General features: G+C 41.3%; 1 protein-coding gene across 7 annotated transcripts; it reads left to right on the forward strand.

Annotated features, from left to right (window-relative positions):
- Positions 1-5313: 5313 nt before the first annotated feature.
- LOC307037007 (uncharacterized protein) lies at positions 5314-15004 on the forward strand. 7 transcript variants are annotated; one of them, XM_079677719.1, is made up of 8 exons: positions 5314-5598; positions 6030-6090; positions 7649-7715; positions 7957-10676; positions 11372-11778; positions 13257-13409; positions 13603-13692; positions 14358-15004. In XM_079677719.1, exons 6-8 carry the CDS (start codon positions 13287-13289, stop codon positions 14664-14666), a joined length of 522 nt encoding a protein of 173 aa, XP_079533845.1. In that variant the 5' UTR covers positions 5314-5598; positions 6030-6090; positions 7649-7715; positions 7957-10676; positions 11372-11778; positions 13257-13286; the 3' UTR covers positions 14667-15004. The 7 variants fall into 7 exon arrangements, 3 of the variants coding, with proteins under 3 accessions (XP_079533845.1, XP_079533843.1, XP_079533844.1); XM_079677717.1 differs by having other exon boundaries at positions 5316-5598; positions 11372-12401; XM_079677718.1 differs by having other exon boundaries at positions 5316-5598; positions 7957-8030; positions 11372-12401.
- The last annotated feature ends 1782 nt before the right edge of the window (positions 15005-16786 follow it).

A 16786-nucleotide genomic window follows, 5' to 3' on the forward strand; every position in this document is an offset into this window, starting at 1 on the left:
TCGGGAAACAGCGATAGGGTCGGGTGCGCTGCCAGAAGGGTGGCAGTGAAAGCGGAGGGTCTCGACGGAGCAGACCCGAGCGATAGAAGCTGGCTTTGGGGACGTGGAACGTCACCTCTCTGGGGGGGAAGGAGCCGGAGCTTGTGCGGGAGGTGGACCATTACCAGTTGGATCTGGTTGGGCTCACCTCTACGCACAGCGTCGGCACTGGAACATTACTTCTGGATAGGGGTTGGACTCTATTCTTCTCCGGAGTTGCTCAAGGTGTGAGGCGCCGAGCGGGTGTGGGGATACTCACAAGTCCCCGGTTGGGTGCTTCGTTGTTGGAGTTTACCCCAGTGGACGAGAGGGTCGCCTCCCTACGCCTGCGGGTTATGGGGGGGGGGAAACTCTGACTACTGTTGTGTGTGCTTATGCACCAAACAGCATGTTCTACTTCTTGGAGACCCTGGAAAGAGTCCTGTATGGGTCTCCTGAAGGGGACTCTTTAATCTTGCTGGGAGACTTCAACGCACATGTGGGCAATGATGGAGACACTTGGAGGGGCGTGATTGGGAGGAACGGCCCCCCTGATCTGAACCGGAGTGGTGGTTTGTTACTGTACTTCTGTGCTAGTCATGGATTGGCCATAACAAACACCATGTTCGAACATAAGGAGGCTCATAAGTGTACGTGGTACCAGAGTACCCTAGGCAGAAGGTCCATGATCGATTTCGTTATCGTATCATCGGACCTGAGGCCGTATGTTTTGGACACTCGGGTAAAGAGAGGGGCGGAGTTGTCAACTGATCACCATCTGGTGGTGAGTTGGGTCGAGTGGCGGGGAAGCCTCTGGATAGACCTGGTAAGCCCAAACGTGTAGTTCGGGTGAACTGGGAACATCTGGAGGAGGCCCAAGTTCAGGAGGCCTTCAACTCAAAACTCCGGCGGAGCTTTTCGGGCATTCCTGTGGAGGTTGGGGACAGTGAACCAGAGTGGTCAGTGTTCAAAGCCTCTATTGCCGAAGCCGCGGCGGGGAGCTGTGGTCTCAAGGTTTTAGGTGCCTCAAGGGGCGGTAACCCTTGAACCTCCTGGTGCACACCGGTGGTCAGGGAAGCCGTCCGACTGAAGAAGGAGGCCTTCAGGGATTTGTTATCCCGGGGGACTCCCGAGGCAGTTGCAAGGTACCCACAGGCCATGGCCGAGGCAAAGCAGCGGGTGTGGGAGAAGTTCAGACAAGACATGGAAAAGGACTTTCGGGCGGCACCAAAGTTGTTCTGGAAAACTGTCCGACACCTCAGGACGGGGAAGCAGGGGACCATCCAAGCTGTGTACAGTAAGGATGGGACGTTGATGACCTCAACTGATGGAGTGTTGGAGCGTTGGAAGGAACACTTTGAGGAACTCCTGAACCCGACAACTCCACCCTCTATGTTAGAGACAGAGCTGGAGTATGACGGGGGATCAACACCAATCTCACGGGGGGAGGTCACTGAGGTCATCAAACAACTCCACAGTGGCAAAGCCCCGGGGTTGGATGAGATCCGCCCAGAAATGCTGAAGGCTCTGGGTGTTGAGGGACTGTCATGGTTGATATGTCTCATCAACGTTGCGTGGAAGTCGGAAACAGTACCGAAGGAGTGGCAGACCGGGGGATTGGTTCCCCTTTTCAAAAAGGGGGATCGGAGGGTGTGTGCCAATTACAGAGGCATAGCCGCGGGAAGTAGGGGTGCTGGGGGTGCTGCAGCACCCCCTGTTGGCGAGTGGTGTACATTTGAAAAACTGAGTGACCACCTAAATAAAAATGATTAAACTCCATAAAATAGTTAGGATTTTACCTAAAATAAAATGCGCTGTATACAGTAGCATATAGTCGTAGTATATATTTGTATCAGTCAGGTGGCTTGAATTTATTTTCCAAATAAATAAAATCCGAGTCATCTAGGTCGTGGGATAGTGACGTAATTGAGGCGACACACACACTGCAGAGTGACAACTTTCTAGAATGGCGCAAAAAAGGATTTTAGATTTTTTTCTCCAACAAACAACCCAATAAAAAGAGTGGACCACCAGCTACTCCTCAGCCCACCACCTCTACAACTAGAGTAATATGACAAAGAAGAGACTGACACATCTGACTTTGTCCATTTTAACATTTTGGACAATGTGGATGTATCTGCTCTAATGAGGGTCTTCATTAGTGCCACCCCAGTGAGGAAGGCTACATTTAGAGTTTTGTGAAGCCCCAACACAAGGTAAGACGATATTTTTCCTTTAATGCTGCTGCCGCTGTGCAGTGTTTTGCCTTGTCAATCAGTTAAAATTGAATTCATAGTTTTATTAATATTGTAAATAATATTTTCTGACTACTTGTAATGTTATGTAGGTTTATAAGACCCATAGTTAGCATGTGGGCATGTGCAGCTGTTGCTAAGTGATGTAGGTCTATAATGGTTTATTAAGCCAGTTAAAGACCCTGTGAAGTGTGCACCTGTGCATGATCTGTTATGCTAATACGTATAGTAATGACCAAAATTGTCTATTGGAACCCATATCAAAAGATGTTGGAATAGCAACGAATTTGACGAGTTTTGAATTTTCCGGGGAAATCTGCAGTCGACCTTCGCCTTCGTGGGCGTGGCTTGCGATCTACTGCGTGACGTCACGAGATGGACGCCGCCGCACTGTTTACATTCACCACCGTTCATTTTTTCTCTTTTTCAAAGTCGAATTTCTCAACGTTTTTGAGCTAGTATTTTCCTGGAAAGTGTGTCGGAGTCGACTGGAAGTGATTGCCAATCGAGAAAACCTGACAATGGAGGCGACAGTGAAGAAAGAGGGATGAAAAACACAGGGTAAACGATGCATTGCCGCTGGCTGTAGTAATGTCAAGTCTGCCGAAGTGGCGATGTTTCTGTTCCCAAAAGATGAAGGTGAGCCTGGCTGGTGTCACTGTTTCGTAGATTCTTTGATTGATCATGATAAATAAAGGCCACTGGTCGATTCGAGAGAGAGAGAAAGAGAGACTGAGAGAGTTACAGGGTTGTTGTTAGCATCTGGTGCTAGCTCGGAGCTAACGGAGATTAGCTGTTTCAACAATAAGGAGAGGGAGAGTGCTCTCCTGTGGGACTGAGAGATAACGTCAGCTCAGGGAGGTAAACTGTAGCCTAAGTTATCTCAGTGGGTTTGGTCATCTATGTAAACAAATATTTCCATCTTTGTAATATTAGTTGTATAAAATAGGTTAAGAAATCCTTCCAATGTTTTTTGATTATTGAAATATATGTTTCATATGAGTGTTGAGAGCTGTATCCATAAATCTCTTAATGTTGCCCTCAAAGTGCACCAGATTGATCACTTTCCTCATCTATCCTGTCCGAAAAACTGTCCAAATCAATCATTTCTCTCACACTAGTATCACTTTCCAGAGTCTCCGCCATGTTTACAATCGCAACTGGGTACATCTTGTGACGTCACAGCCACTATCGTCTGCAACTTCCGTTAGGCTCAGACGGCAAAATTAATAATTCATTAATTCATAAATTATGAATTATTAAAAATTATTTTAGCCATGAACAGGCACAATGATATGTAAGGAATGAAACTGCCATTTCATTTTGGTGCAAAAACATGCACTTCACTGGGCCTTTAAGGCGAGACACCCCAGGTGAATAAGGTAATTTTTTTTAACTTAAAGATATCAGCTAGAAATTTCTCCAGTTAACTACCTACAATAAGGCAATTGTTTCTTGTATTACAAGTTTTCTGAATATGCAAATGAGCCAATCATTCATTAAATATGCGCATATTTTTAACACATTTCAGGAACCGTAATCTGAATTTTGGATTAAGCCAGGTTCAAAATTATTGTTTCATTTCGTAGTCATATTAGCATCTAAGGCTTTTACAGAAGAGATTTTGGATATCTCTTTTTATCACTCCATAAATCAGAAAATACTGTCAACAGTCCTAAAATATCAATTTTCACCATGTTTTTAGGTATCAAATCTTATATAATTCAGGCTATGAATGACATATGAACAAACCCTTCAGTAAAAGCCTTCATAATATTGATAGGTATATAACTGGAAGGTTTGGTGTATGTAGGTGCAACTGAAGTGGACATTTCGGACTCAAAAGAGTAGGAGAAAAAACTCATTTTGAGAAAACTACCTTTAAAGATTGCAGTGTGGCACTAGCGAAACCCTCCTGTTCTTTGAATGACAGCTTGCGCCTCAACGCACTCCGTGAAGGTATTTCATGTTCGGGGTCATTTGTTTTTTGTATCATCTTACTTTGTGCAAGTGACAATTATTGTTGTCTTCTCTGTGAACGTGTCGTTCTTTTGCCATTTTGAGATTTAAATTTCTAGCTGAAAGCTAACTAGGAAGTGTTTTAGCACACCATGTGACGCATCTGAACGAATCAATCACATTGTCAGAAACCAGCCAATGAGATTTCGTTTCTTGATTTAAGACCCTTTTGTACTTTCACGATTGGTTGCTGATACAAAGGAAATGACCATATTTGGATCCCATGAGATTGTGCAGGTGAGACGGAGCTTTCCAACGATACTTCTCATCAGAGTTGGGTGTAATGCGTTACAAAGTACTGTAATAATATTACTTTTGTCGGTAACGGAGTAGTGTAACGCGCTACTTTTATAATTCGGTAATCACACTACAGTTACTAACATTGCCCCGACACGCGTCACTTCGTTACTTACTAAAATCGGTTATAATCAAACCTCAACAAACACCTGCAAAGAACACATGCTAAGGTGAAGCTAACGCACAGCTATTTGCATACCTGCCAACCATACCGATTTGGGCGGTAGTCTACCGCTTTTGATATGTTTCTACCGCCTACCGACTTAGCTGGCTTTCCCTACCGATTTTCCATCTTCCCAAACTATAACAAATAAAAATGACACTCCATAGACACTGGACTCGACTTTTGGCGGACACCGTTTGCAGCGTGTCTGTGATCGCATCATACAAACAGTCCTCTGTGTTTCTGAAAGACAAACAACGTGCAGAGGAAGGGCAGCGTTACCCCCGACGAGGCATTTGAGTCCTGCAGGATTTCCCCGTTAATATCAGTGTCTCGAAAACACATGTTGGCGACTGAAAGACATCCAGTGTTTGGTCTTTTCCTGAAGCATCCTTCACCTACAGTGTCTCAACTGAAAGAGGACCACAAACACACACAAAATATGATACCATTTTGAGATTTGGGTATATTTATCTCCCAGTCTTTCACTTTTTCAACACCAAACATGTCGTTAATGTCTCTGTTTAGTGAACTACAGCAATCTGAAAGCCTGCACTGAAAAAAGGGGGACTGGCCATCTGTTGGATTTATCCAAGCCTATTGTGTGAATGTTATACAATTGCCTCATGTTCCGAAGCAAAATGTAATAGTATTGAGTAGAATCTACATTTTATGTGGAGAGAGTACATGAACTTGTTTAGGTCATGTTGGGATAAAATGAGTCAATCAAATAAATGTATCAATTCCACCGCAATATACCCCGCGAAATCGCGCAATGCATTTCTTTGTGGAAGAAGACAGCAGCAAGGAAGGCAGCTCTGTCCCGCCATTACCCAGCTTGGATCGGTAAGTATGGATGGTTGGAATACATTGGAATATTAGTTAATGCGTAACTATATGTAATATAATGCATTGAAAGTCACCAACATAAGTTAATGAACTGTCATGAAGTTATTTGCTCTCGTGCTGTTGAATTACCATGTGCTACGTTTCCTCTGTGAAAATGGCGGGTGGGGCCCGCCGCAAGGTGTTGGTTCGTAGTTACTTAATGCTATCTGTTAATTTAGCCATTGTTAGCTAACGTCGCATTAGGATTAACGTTAGCTTTCAAACGAAAGCTTTGGTCAACGAGCAGTACGAGTTTACATTACTGTCTTTTAATTAAGAGGCTGGGGCGCTCACTTTTTAACCAAGCCACGCTCCAAAGTTATGCTAAATTTTAGCAAGGGAAAAACGGCAATACTTTTTTAATGTCAATGCTGTTGTTGCTGCTGCAGATTGCTGCTGTAGATTGCCGTCAGACGACCGTAGTGCCTCTGCTGTGGCTCAAGTTCTGTGGTGAGTATGTATTTTATCTGTAAATAACAGGATTAGAAGTGTGGGTATCGTTTATCAGAATTATGATACCAATAGGCTACCCTTAAAACCTGATTGGGGTATGTTAGAAATTAAAATCAATGTTTTAATGGGGAAATGTAGTTTAAACATGCCGTCAGTTTTAATGCTCTTTTATACTGAAAAACCAGAAATTCTTGTGCACAAGCAGTTAAGCTTTTATTCTGAAAATCCTTCATCTCCGGTTAGCATTTAGCATGTGGCTAATATACGATTTCCTAAAGAGGTGAATTTAGTAGCGAAATGATATGGAGTGGTGAAAACCGAAGCCTACTGATTTAACACTACAACTATAGATGTCGAGATACTACCATGCTGAATATTAAATGAAGGTACAGTTTATTTGAATACATTATTGTTTACAGACGAGAGTAGCATGTGACAACATCCGGAATGACCGGAAACCAAACGAGCCGAGAAGTATTGTTTAGAGTATTGATTACAGCGTTTAGAATGTGTTAAATGAAAAGTGATGAAAGAGAATATGAGGAGAAACGGCGTGTTAAGCATATATTGAATGTGAAAAGAACCTATCCTCTGTTTAAATGCAATAACGGACATTGGAGACGAGTTGAGCCGGCTGGCGGGGAGGAGCCAGCAGAGGATATATAAACAGCACCGGAGGAGAGATCCATTCTCTTCTCTTCCCTATCGAGGAGAGCCAGATCACAGCTGTTTGTCTGACTGAACAATATCATGCTTGTGACCAACCCGCGCCTTTTTAAATTAAAGTACCCAATTGAACTTTCACAGAGACTCCATTTAGTCTCCTATTTTAAAGCTTCTCTCCTGGTCGGGAGAATAACGAACACAGTTAACAGGTACTAACGGGGCTAACGGCTACTTAGGGGCTAACGGCTTAGCATGGTTAGCAGTCCGGTGCATCAGCTTTAGGGCATATATGTTTGTGCGTCATTCTAGGGGATACAGACAGGCTATATGCTCTAGTTACCAGAAGCACATGGCTAATTATTATGCAGCACATGGTTAATTATTATGCAGACTGACATCATCTGACTTTCCCAGTGCCCCATGTAGCAGTGATTATTATGATAAGGATAGGTATCCTTTGACTTGAGAAGTCGATACTACTTGGTACCAGATTATTTCGGTAGGTACCCAGCCGTATATATACATGTACATTGAAGGGAGCAATGGTGTCATTTACATTTTCAGATGCAGACATGTATATTGGCTATTTGTTGATCTGCTTTAAAAAAGATTGGCATCATCCCTCAAAATAACATAATCTGTTGACCTGTAGAGTCATAGCCGCGGGAAGTCATTTTACTTAGGGGGTGAGGCCAAAAGTGGGGAGAGATTTCAACAGTAACATGAACATAATAGTAACCAGCAAAAAATGTACACCATTCACCAACAGGGGGTGCTGCAGCACCTCCAGAACCCCTACTTCCCGTATGTGTAGAGTATTTACAATTTTTGTCTATAGAAATACTGTTTTGCATTGTATAAGTGTTTTTTGTGTTGCTCTTTGTTGCAGCAGATTGAAACGCGAACTCTGTGCGTGTCTGGAGTCGGCGCTTTTACTGTGGGCTCAAATTGATATGGTGAGAATACAATTGTATTTTGGTTTAACCCTGTCCCACTCGGTGTGATTGGCCATTGTGTGATGTGTCACACTTTTTGAAATGCTTTTTATAAACAGTTGTGTCACTACTGTTACTTAGACCTTCCCCATTTTATTATTGATTGATGTTTGTTATTTCATTTTGAAAGCTTGTCTTACATTTTTGTCAGAATTTTCTCATTAGACATTAATCCTTCTTTGTTTCCATTTGTCTTTTGCAGTGAATGGTGCTGCAAGTTTGCCAGAATGTTGCTGTGAATGTGGCGTTGTAAGGCCTGCCCCTCAGTTTTACCAAGTAGGTCCCAAATATTAAAACATTATCGAGTGAAACATAGATATTATGGGAATAATAATCGTTTTCCTTGTGTATATGTAAGCTGCCCCTGCACTTTTAAAACGTGGAATGCTTTTTTAATTCATTTGAATAGATTTCATGTGACTAAAACCAGTCATCAATCCAAGAGCTGTATATTTAGGTGCCAGTTATGTCCTTGTAAGGATCTTGTCTCGGAAAGGTATTACTGGGCTCACATTAATGCACACCTTAACAAAAATGAGGTTGTAACTTGCATGTTTTTAGATTGCAACTTTCAAACAAATATCTACGGAACATTTAAATCCCACTGGAGCAGAAAACATACTTATTATTCAATTACAGATTTTAAACCAGAAATTGTGACATCAACCACCTTTGTTTCTCTGGAATCTGCGCAAAATACTTCAGATGATGAAATAGGTGAGGCATACTCTGATGCACAACCAGATTGCAGTGTTTATGCCCCGAATGACCTTCCAAATGTAATTGAACAAACTTTTGCAGCAGCTTTGTTAAAGTTGGAACATTTAACGCATGTACCAAGCACAGCAATCAATGATTTTTTGCTAGAGCTTCACAACTTAACTAGCTCTCTCTCGAGTTCCCACACTGATGGCGTTCTAGTTGATATTTTTCAGAAGCACAAACTCCAGGTTGACAGAGCTATCATAGAGGAAATAACCACTTCTCTGTGCACTGGGAATCCTATAAATAAAGCCATAGAGAAGGGTGGTCCTTTGAGTTCTACATATCAACGTAAGCAGTATTACAAGGCAAACTTTAATATTGTTGAACCAGTTGAATGTATCTTGGATGCTAAAGAGAAGAAAACCTTCCAGTATGTCCCCATTCTTGAATCTCTACAGGTGCTGTTGAATAGGAAAGATATTGTGGACAAGTTAGTTTGTAGTCACGAAACGCAAAGGGAAACAGAGACAGCAAAATAAATTGTGTACAAGTGTTTCAGGGATGGTCTGCATTGTAAGCAAAACAGTTTATTGTCAGGTCAAGAGTTAAGGGTATCTATTGGTTTGTATGTTGATGACTTCGAGGTCTGTAACCCTCTTGGCACCTCCCGTAAAACCCACAAACTTTGTGCTGTGTACTGGGTGCTGAGTAACCTACCCCCAGGGTCTCATTCCTCTTTGTCCTCCATTTACTTAGCTATTTTGTGCAAAACAGACAATGTTAAGACCTATGGCTATGACAAGGTTTTAGAGCCACTTCTACGTGATCTCAGGTCTTTGGAAGTTGATGGAATTTTTGTCCCACAACTGGGAACATCGCTCAAAGGTACAGTTCAAACTATTGCTGCAGACAATTTAGGAGCTCATGGATTAGCGGGTTTTGTTGAGAATTTTTCAGGCACCTATTTTTGTCGTTTTTGTACTGCAACAGCTTCAGACATTGCATCAAATGAGGTTAGAGCAGGAACTTTCAGCCTCAGAACAAAAGAAATACATGACACTCATGTCAGAACAGCCCTAGATAGTGGCAGCAGCTGTTTTGGAGTTAAAAGAGCTTGTCCTTTGACTAAAGCGCTTTCTCATTTTAATGTCATCAGTGGCTATCCTCCTGACATTGCCCACGATCTCTTTGAAGGCATTGTGCCTGTTGAAATAGCACATTGTCTAACATTTCTAATCACAAAGAAGTACATAACCTTGGAAGATATTAACAATTCCATTCTACATTTCCCATACAAGTGGACAGACAAAACAAATAAGCCTCATATTTTGCCACAAAATCTCTCACACAGGAAAACCATAGGTGGTAATGCCCATGAAAACTGGTGCTTGTTAAGATTGCTCCCATTTATAATTGGGCCTAAGATTCCTGAGCATGATCCAGCATGGCAGGTCTTGTTGGACCTAAAACAGATTGTTGAGCTTGTGGTTGCCCCAGTTCACAACGACGAGTCTATTGCATACCTTGAGAGCAAAATTTCAGACCATAGACAAAGGTATCAAGAGGTTTTTCCTAACAATAGACTGCGTCCCAAACACCACTACATAGAACATTACCCACAACTAATAAGGTTTTTTGGGCCTCTTGTGGGACTTTGGACTATGAGGTTTGAGGCAAAGCACAGTTTCTTTAAAAACATAATCAAACACACCAGTTGCTTTAAAAACGTGCCCCTATCTCTGGCTGTGAAACATCAGTTTATGATTGGCTACCACTTGTCGTCTCCAAGTATTGATAAACAAATGCTGGATGTCTCAGATGTATCTTCTGTCCCCTTAGATGTTTTGAAGGAGGAGCTAGTTCAAGCTTTTAAACAGAAAGATCCTGACATATCTGAAATACACCTTGCAAAAAATGCTTGGAGCAAGGGAATAAACTACAGGACAGGTATGGTAGTTGTCCATGGGTCTGGAGTTGGCTTGCCCGAATTTGGGGAAATCCATCAAATATGCATTTTGCATCAGAGAGTGTTTTTTGTCTTGAAACTGCTGTGTGGATGGTATAGTGAGCACTACAGAGCCTTTGAGGTGACTCCATCTCCGTCACGAGAACTTGCTCTTGTGGAAGTCTGTGAACTGGTCGATGAGTATCCCTTGGCCGCCTATCTGGTTGGATGTGTGCGGATGGTGACCTTGAAGAGATCAATCTGTGTCTGAGGTAAAGCAACAAATTAAACACTGCTTGGGCAGGTACAGACTAAAGTACCGAGAATAGGTACCGTTGGGTACTGGTATCGGTTCAAACACATATATATATAAACATTAGATGGCTCATGGGAGATTTTCCAGCGTAGCTCACCGGCCGCCATCTTGCTGCAGTCACCAGCTACTGTTGTAAGGTGAGTGATCTGCACAAAAATACTCTTAACTCGCTGAAATCTTGACTGATTTACAAACGGTTTGGTTTATTATAAACGTTATTAGCATGGCTATGATACAGGAGACAACAAGACATGTTGAAAAAAAATTCATAATTATAAGTATGCAGTATCATAACTACATCTTTGATGTTTATAACAAACCAACCCGTTTGAAAATTGAGCAAACTATGGTTATTTAAATAGTAAACCATAATGTTATGAATGAGCGAGCTGACTGCAGCAAGATGGCGGCCATGTTGCAACGTCGGTCTCCATTGGCCAGCAGCATGGGTGAGCCATCTATTGTTTATATCTATGGGTTCAAATGTGAACAGTACCCAACCCTATACATTGGTCCAATAACATTGTTATTGTTCTTCACAATGAACCCTTTTAAAAAATGACAAGCATTCACTCTTCTACCAAGGCCCATGTACTTGAAATAAAACTAATTCTAAACCTTTTATTGTTTATATACTCTCTTTCCTAACAGACGGTGAAGAAAGACCATGATGACATCAGCTGTTCTCAGAGTAATCCTAGGGGCTGACAGCTGTCAGAGGGTGGTGATTTCTGCTGGCCTGCCTTCAACTGTGAATGAACTGGAGAATGAGATAAAGACTCAGTGTAATGTAAAGGAACCCTTTCGGCTGCAGTTCATGGACACGCTTTTTGGCGATGAATTTATGAACTTAACTTCCATGGGAGAAATACAAGACAAAGCTACAGTCAAGGTCATATACACATCATGCAGACCTCTCAATGCTGATGCAGATCAATGTGTGGACAGTTGCTCCTTTCCACCAACCAGTCATCCTGATGACACCACATCTTCTCTAGGCGACAGCACCGGGATTCTCACATCTCCAGAGTCCACTTCTTCACGGTCTTCATGGCCAGGTGTGTTCCATGTTCCCCGTTTTTCGTATGATGCAGAGATTAAGCTTGAAAAGGCCCACAGAGTTCTCAGAGAAGAAGGGACACTGTTGATCCCTGATTCAAAGCTCAAGTCTGATATACTAGAGGGGTTGATTCAGGAGGTAGTTAAGCACAAAGTCTACGCCACGGACAGGGAGTTTGACCAAGTTGCAGAGGCGCTCGTCATGAAGCATCCATGTTTACAAGAAAAAGGCTCAGCCTCTGGCTATGGGGGATGAAAGACTAGTCTCAAATACAAGTTGTCCAACTACCGCACACATCTCCGGAAAGTGGGATGTCCTGAAGTATGTGTAAATACTTTGAAACATAAACCAGAAGGGAAACGTTCTCCTGCTTTTAAAGTTAAGAAACCAAAGAGGGGTGAAGTGGCCTACTGCCCTGACTTTCCACTTGGAGAATGCGCCCAGTCCTTAGAGAAGATGAGGGTTGAACTCCTTTCAGATTACAAGAAGCGTAATAACAGAGAGACAGTTAAGGCTAAAATGGAGAAAACATTTGCATTGAGAAGACAAGAAGTCATTAGTGATGTTCCCATGACCAGTGATGTACAAGAGAGATGGCCAGCTCTCTTTGGTGTAATGGAGGTGAGTACACAGATAATGGTGTAACTTTTTGTGCTGTAGATGGTATATGCAACTGTTAGAGTAAAGCTTGGCCCCATTACGATGTTGTTCAGAAGTAGGTGCAAATGAATGCTGGATGTTGAAAAGCTGATGCTTCACTGCATTGCTGGCTTAAATGTGTAAGAAGAAGGTGAAGTAGTAGGAATATTTGAAAAAGTGGGAACATGATTGAAGCAGATGAGTAGGGCTTGAGTTTAAGGATGTCCGTCATCCCTGGGGCCGAAAAAAATAGGATTGAGGAGGAGGAACATTTATTTAGCGAGGAATTTGGGCCTAGAGTTAAAAGGAAAAATACCGTGATAACGTCATAAATTAAAATGACTGCAAGTTTTGTTTAGCACAAGTTCTTATTAAACCTCCTTGAGAACAGAAACACACAGCACATACTGCTGGTGTCATGTCCCTACTGGTTTTCAGACTAACTGGTTTCCACATGTTGTGTTTACCGAACACAACAGTTGTGGTCTGCCTCTGTCATCAGATTCGTCACACATTCACAAACATATTATTGGCAATTTTCAGGTCCAAATCTCGTATCTACTGTGGCGAATATGATTGTATAAGTTAGCACTACATCAAAGCCGCCTAAAAAAATAAGTTTGTCTAAAATATATCAGATCGCGTCGAGCTGGATTACATCTCGGTAGAGCAAAATGCTTTCAGCATTCACACCCAATATTCCATAGCCGAAATCAAATGCTGAGCAAACATGCATAGTGCATACAGTTATGTGATTGGCAGCTGTAAGTTTAATGAAACAAATGTGTGTATGTGAGTGGGCCGTGTTGTTAAAAAATGGTTTCATTTTTTTTTCAGGTTAACGCAGAGTTCAAGCGGATTACAACTATGGCTCTACAGTCAAGGTTCCTGTCACAGCTTGACCTACAATCCGCAAGTCTGCTGAGGGTGTTCTCGAAAAAATCGGGGCAGCAGGGCAAGAAGTTAAAAGACATGGCTGCCATGATGACGGTAAGAACTTTTTAACTGTGTGTATATGTGTAGATATGTGTGTGTGTGTGTGTGTGTGTATATATATAATATTTCCTTTTTGGCATTAGGTCAGTCTAAAATCAATTACAATGGTAAATTATCCCAAAATGTGACCACTCCATAGGTTCAATTTGATTAAAATGTCCCTATATTCTTTGTTTTAATCCTTAAGGAAGACATCGATGTTGACAGGGAGTGCCTCATTAAAGGACTCTGCATCTACCTCAATGAGGATCCTGAGGATCTGGTGAAGGAGTACATGGTGAGTGTGTGCTAAAGTAGTAATCCACATACAAAAAAGAAGTTAGTTTGAACATGTTTTTAAGAAGAAAAATAGCCTCAGTTAAAAGAACCTCATTTGACCAGATATACCAGACCATATTACCAGACATGTTACTTAGCTGTCTTCCTGAAATTGATATTATAATAGGTTTTGTTAGAATTAACATGCTCTATCATGATTTGTGTTCTTCTGATTCCAGAGACACATTCAAATACTAATGCAATAGTCTTAAGGACAGCTCTATCCTCCTCAGGCTGCAGTATCTTCCACCTGTGGGGCTTATATTACATTACATAGGGTGAATTATGAATCAGGAGTAGTACCTAATGCTTTGCTCATTAGTCTCCAGCAATTTGGTGTCATTTCATTTCACCTGTTTATTCTCTCCAACCTTCTCCTCTTTTTAAAGTCGCTGATATATATATTACCAATAATAATTACCATTCACTCAATTTAATGTACAACCTACAATCTGTTAGCCAGGCTGGTGAAACCCACAGGTGAAAACAAACCAGGTATTCTTCTTCGCAAGCATTGTGCTAATTAGTGTAGTGCCACAGTAGAGTCAAATAAGCAAATTGTGTCTTAATGAGGTCCGAGTAAAAAAAATCTTATCCTTAAAGAAATCATTTGTCTTCCACCAGGACATGACTGAGGCCAACACACTACGTGAGGTAGAAAAAACAACAGTGGGGATCTATGTTGCCAGAGAGACTCCCAGCAGTGACTACTCTGATGTCGGAGTTATCCTCGAGGGTGTGGTGGTGCTTCAGGATCTGGAGAATGTGGCTCTTGCAGCTGTAATGTTGTTTGGACTCATGTATGCCCTAAACATGAATTACCCGTTGAAGCTCCGCAACACCTTAGAAGTTATTCAGAAGCTTATAATGGAGGTGGATGCATCTGACCTTTCAAGAAAGGCCCAAAACTTGAAGAGGAAAATGCACGAGTGAAGAGAGCTCACTGTCCATGTTCACTGTCCATGTTCACGGCTCGCTGTTCCTACACTGTTCTTGTAGTTGAGATGCAGAGTATACATTCCTGGACTGAGTGGTGTGGCTGGTTCTCCCACCATCGCAGTTATTGATGCCTTATAAAAAGCAGGGGATGCTTTATTTATATATAAATATATATTGTTTTTTTGTTTACGTTGTTGTTGTTGTAATGAAATTGCTTAACGATATGTAAGGTCCTTTTTAATATTTGTACTTCTCAAATTGGAGATTAGTTTTGGAAAGACTTGAGTGATTATTTAATCTCCAGGTTCTTGAATAAAGGTCTTGAAACAAAACTTTCTAATCGTTTTCAATGCAAAAAAAGTGGGTTATGTTTACTTTTAAAATCTGTTTCATATTTACATTAAATTATATTTATAAATATAATGTATAACAAAAAAGATTACAATTCTGAAAACATGTAATAGACATGGGAATATTAAAATAACAAATATTGCTAGAGTTATGTGATCAAATAGTGTTGGAATAAAAGGGATTGAATTGTGTTTGAATAAAGTGATCAAAATGGGTTGGAGTAAAATGATGAAAGTGTTTAATTTACTTTATTGAAACACATTTCAATAACTTTGAATCAACACAAAGTAATTGCGTTGATTGGACATAAATCGTTTGTGTTGATTTAAAACAATTCTATAGGTTGCTGCCAAAGCAAATTATTTGTGTGCAACAAATGTCCACAATTGAATTGAGTAAATCCAATGTGTTCTTTTTTTCAGTGTGTACATTATTTATATCACACTTTATCAGTAGAAAAATGCAGGAAATGACTTTTTTAATGCAGTATTTTCTGATTTATGGCGCAACACAAAGATATTTCGCTCTGTGCAAACCTTTGACTCTAATATGTCAACAACATGAAACAAGAATATGAACCTGGCTTTATCCAATGTTCACACAAGAGTTCTACATCCTGACACATCCTTCATCTACACTGTCTCAACTGAAAGAGGACCAGAAACACATAAAACATATAATAGAATGTGGAGACTTTGGGATATTTATCTCCCATTCTTTTACTTTTCGGGCATTTTACAGACCAGACATGTCGTTGATGTCACTGTTTACCAAACTACCACTTTTTCTGAAAAATTCATAAAATGATTCAGTATGTTAAATACATGGTTTATACATGTAATTACTAGGGTTCCATTTCTTCTGATTACCTAATTTGGCGTGCACATTTGCCGCACGCAAACCTACCTCTTTTGGATTTGGAAAGGTTGGCATGTATGTATTTGTTGTTTGTTTATATCACGTAGTCTGTTCTTCTTCTCTGTTTTCCGGTTGTTGGCTGTTTTGAATGACGAATACACACTACCGCCGTCTGCTGGTAAGGAGAGTTATTGCCACTCACGCATGCGCAGTTCGTACGTGCTCGGCTGAAGTCTTAGCGGTGTGTTTCAGTCTGGTTCCAGGGTTCCAGTGCAACACATGGCCAACACGCAGGAGAACACACCGACTTAACAGCGTGAGCAGAGATATACTGCGCAAAATATACAGATAGCAGGAGACAGAGGACAGCCATGGTCAGATAGGAAAACATTCAGGAGCTATCTGGATCAGTCTTATGCAACAATGGAAACTGAACTAAATAGAACATTTAAAACTTTAGCAGTCTGCGTGATCTGCCTGCAGGGAGGGGTGGGCCGGCCCCGCAAGTAAAGTAACGAGTAAAGTAACGAGTAGTGCACACATAATCTGAAATAAAACTCATATTTCTCGCATCAAATGACATCAAAACGCATTTTAATGGCCAAACTAACTTTAAAATAGGCATTTTCCACCGAGAATAAAACTAAGTTTGGCCATGTTTTTTTTTTCTGCAGGGAGAAATTTGAAGATCACGTGACATAGACGCCAGCCATTGGATCGATGGGCAGTTCCCAAATCCACGTAAACATTACCATCGCGGACGTAATAGAGAAGCAAACAAAGCATATCTGAAAGTGCAAGTCTGGACGGCAAAACTTTATACTCAGTATATTGCCATAAATATGATGATGGATTATCAGCAAAAAATTCTACGTGACACAAAGGCATTGGATTAACCTTGAGCT

Source organism: Notothenia rossii (assembly GCF_949606895.1).
Source record: "Notothenia rossii genome assembly, chromosome: 4".
NCBI lineage: Eukaryota > Metazoa > Chordata > Actinopteri > Perciformes > Nototheniidae > Notothenia > Notothenia rossii.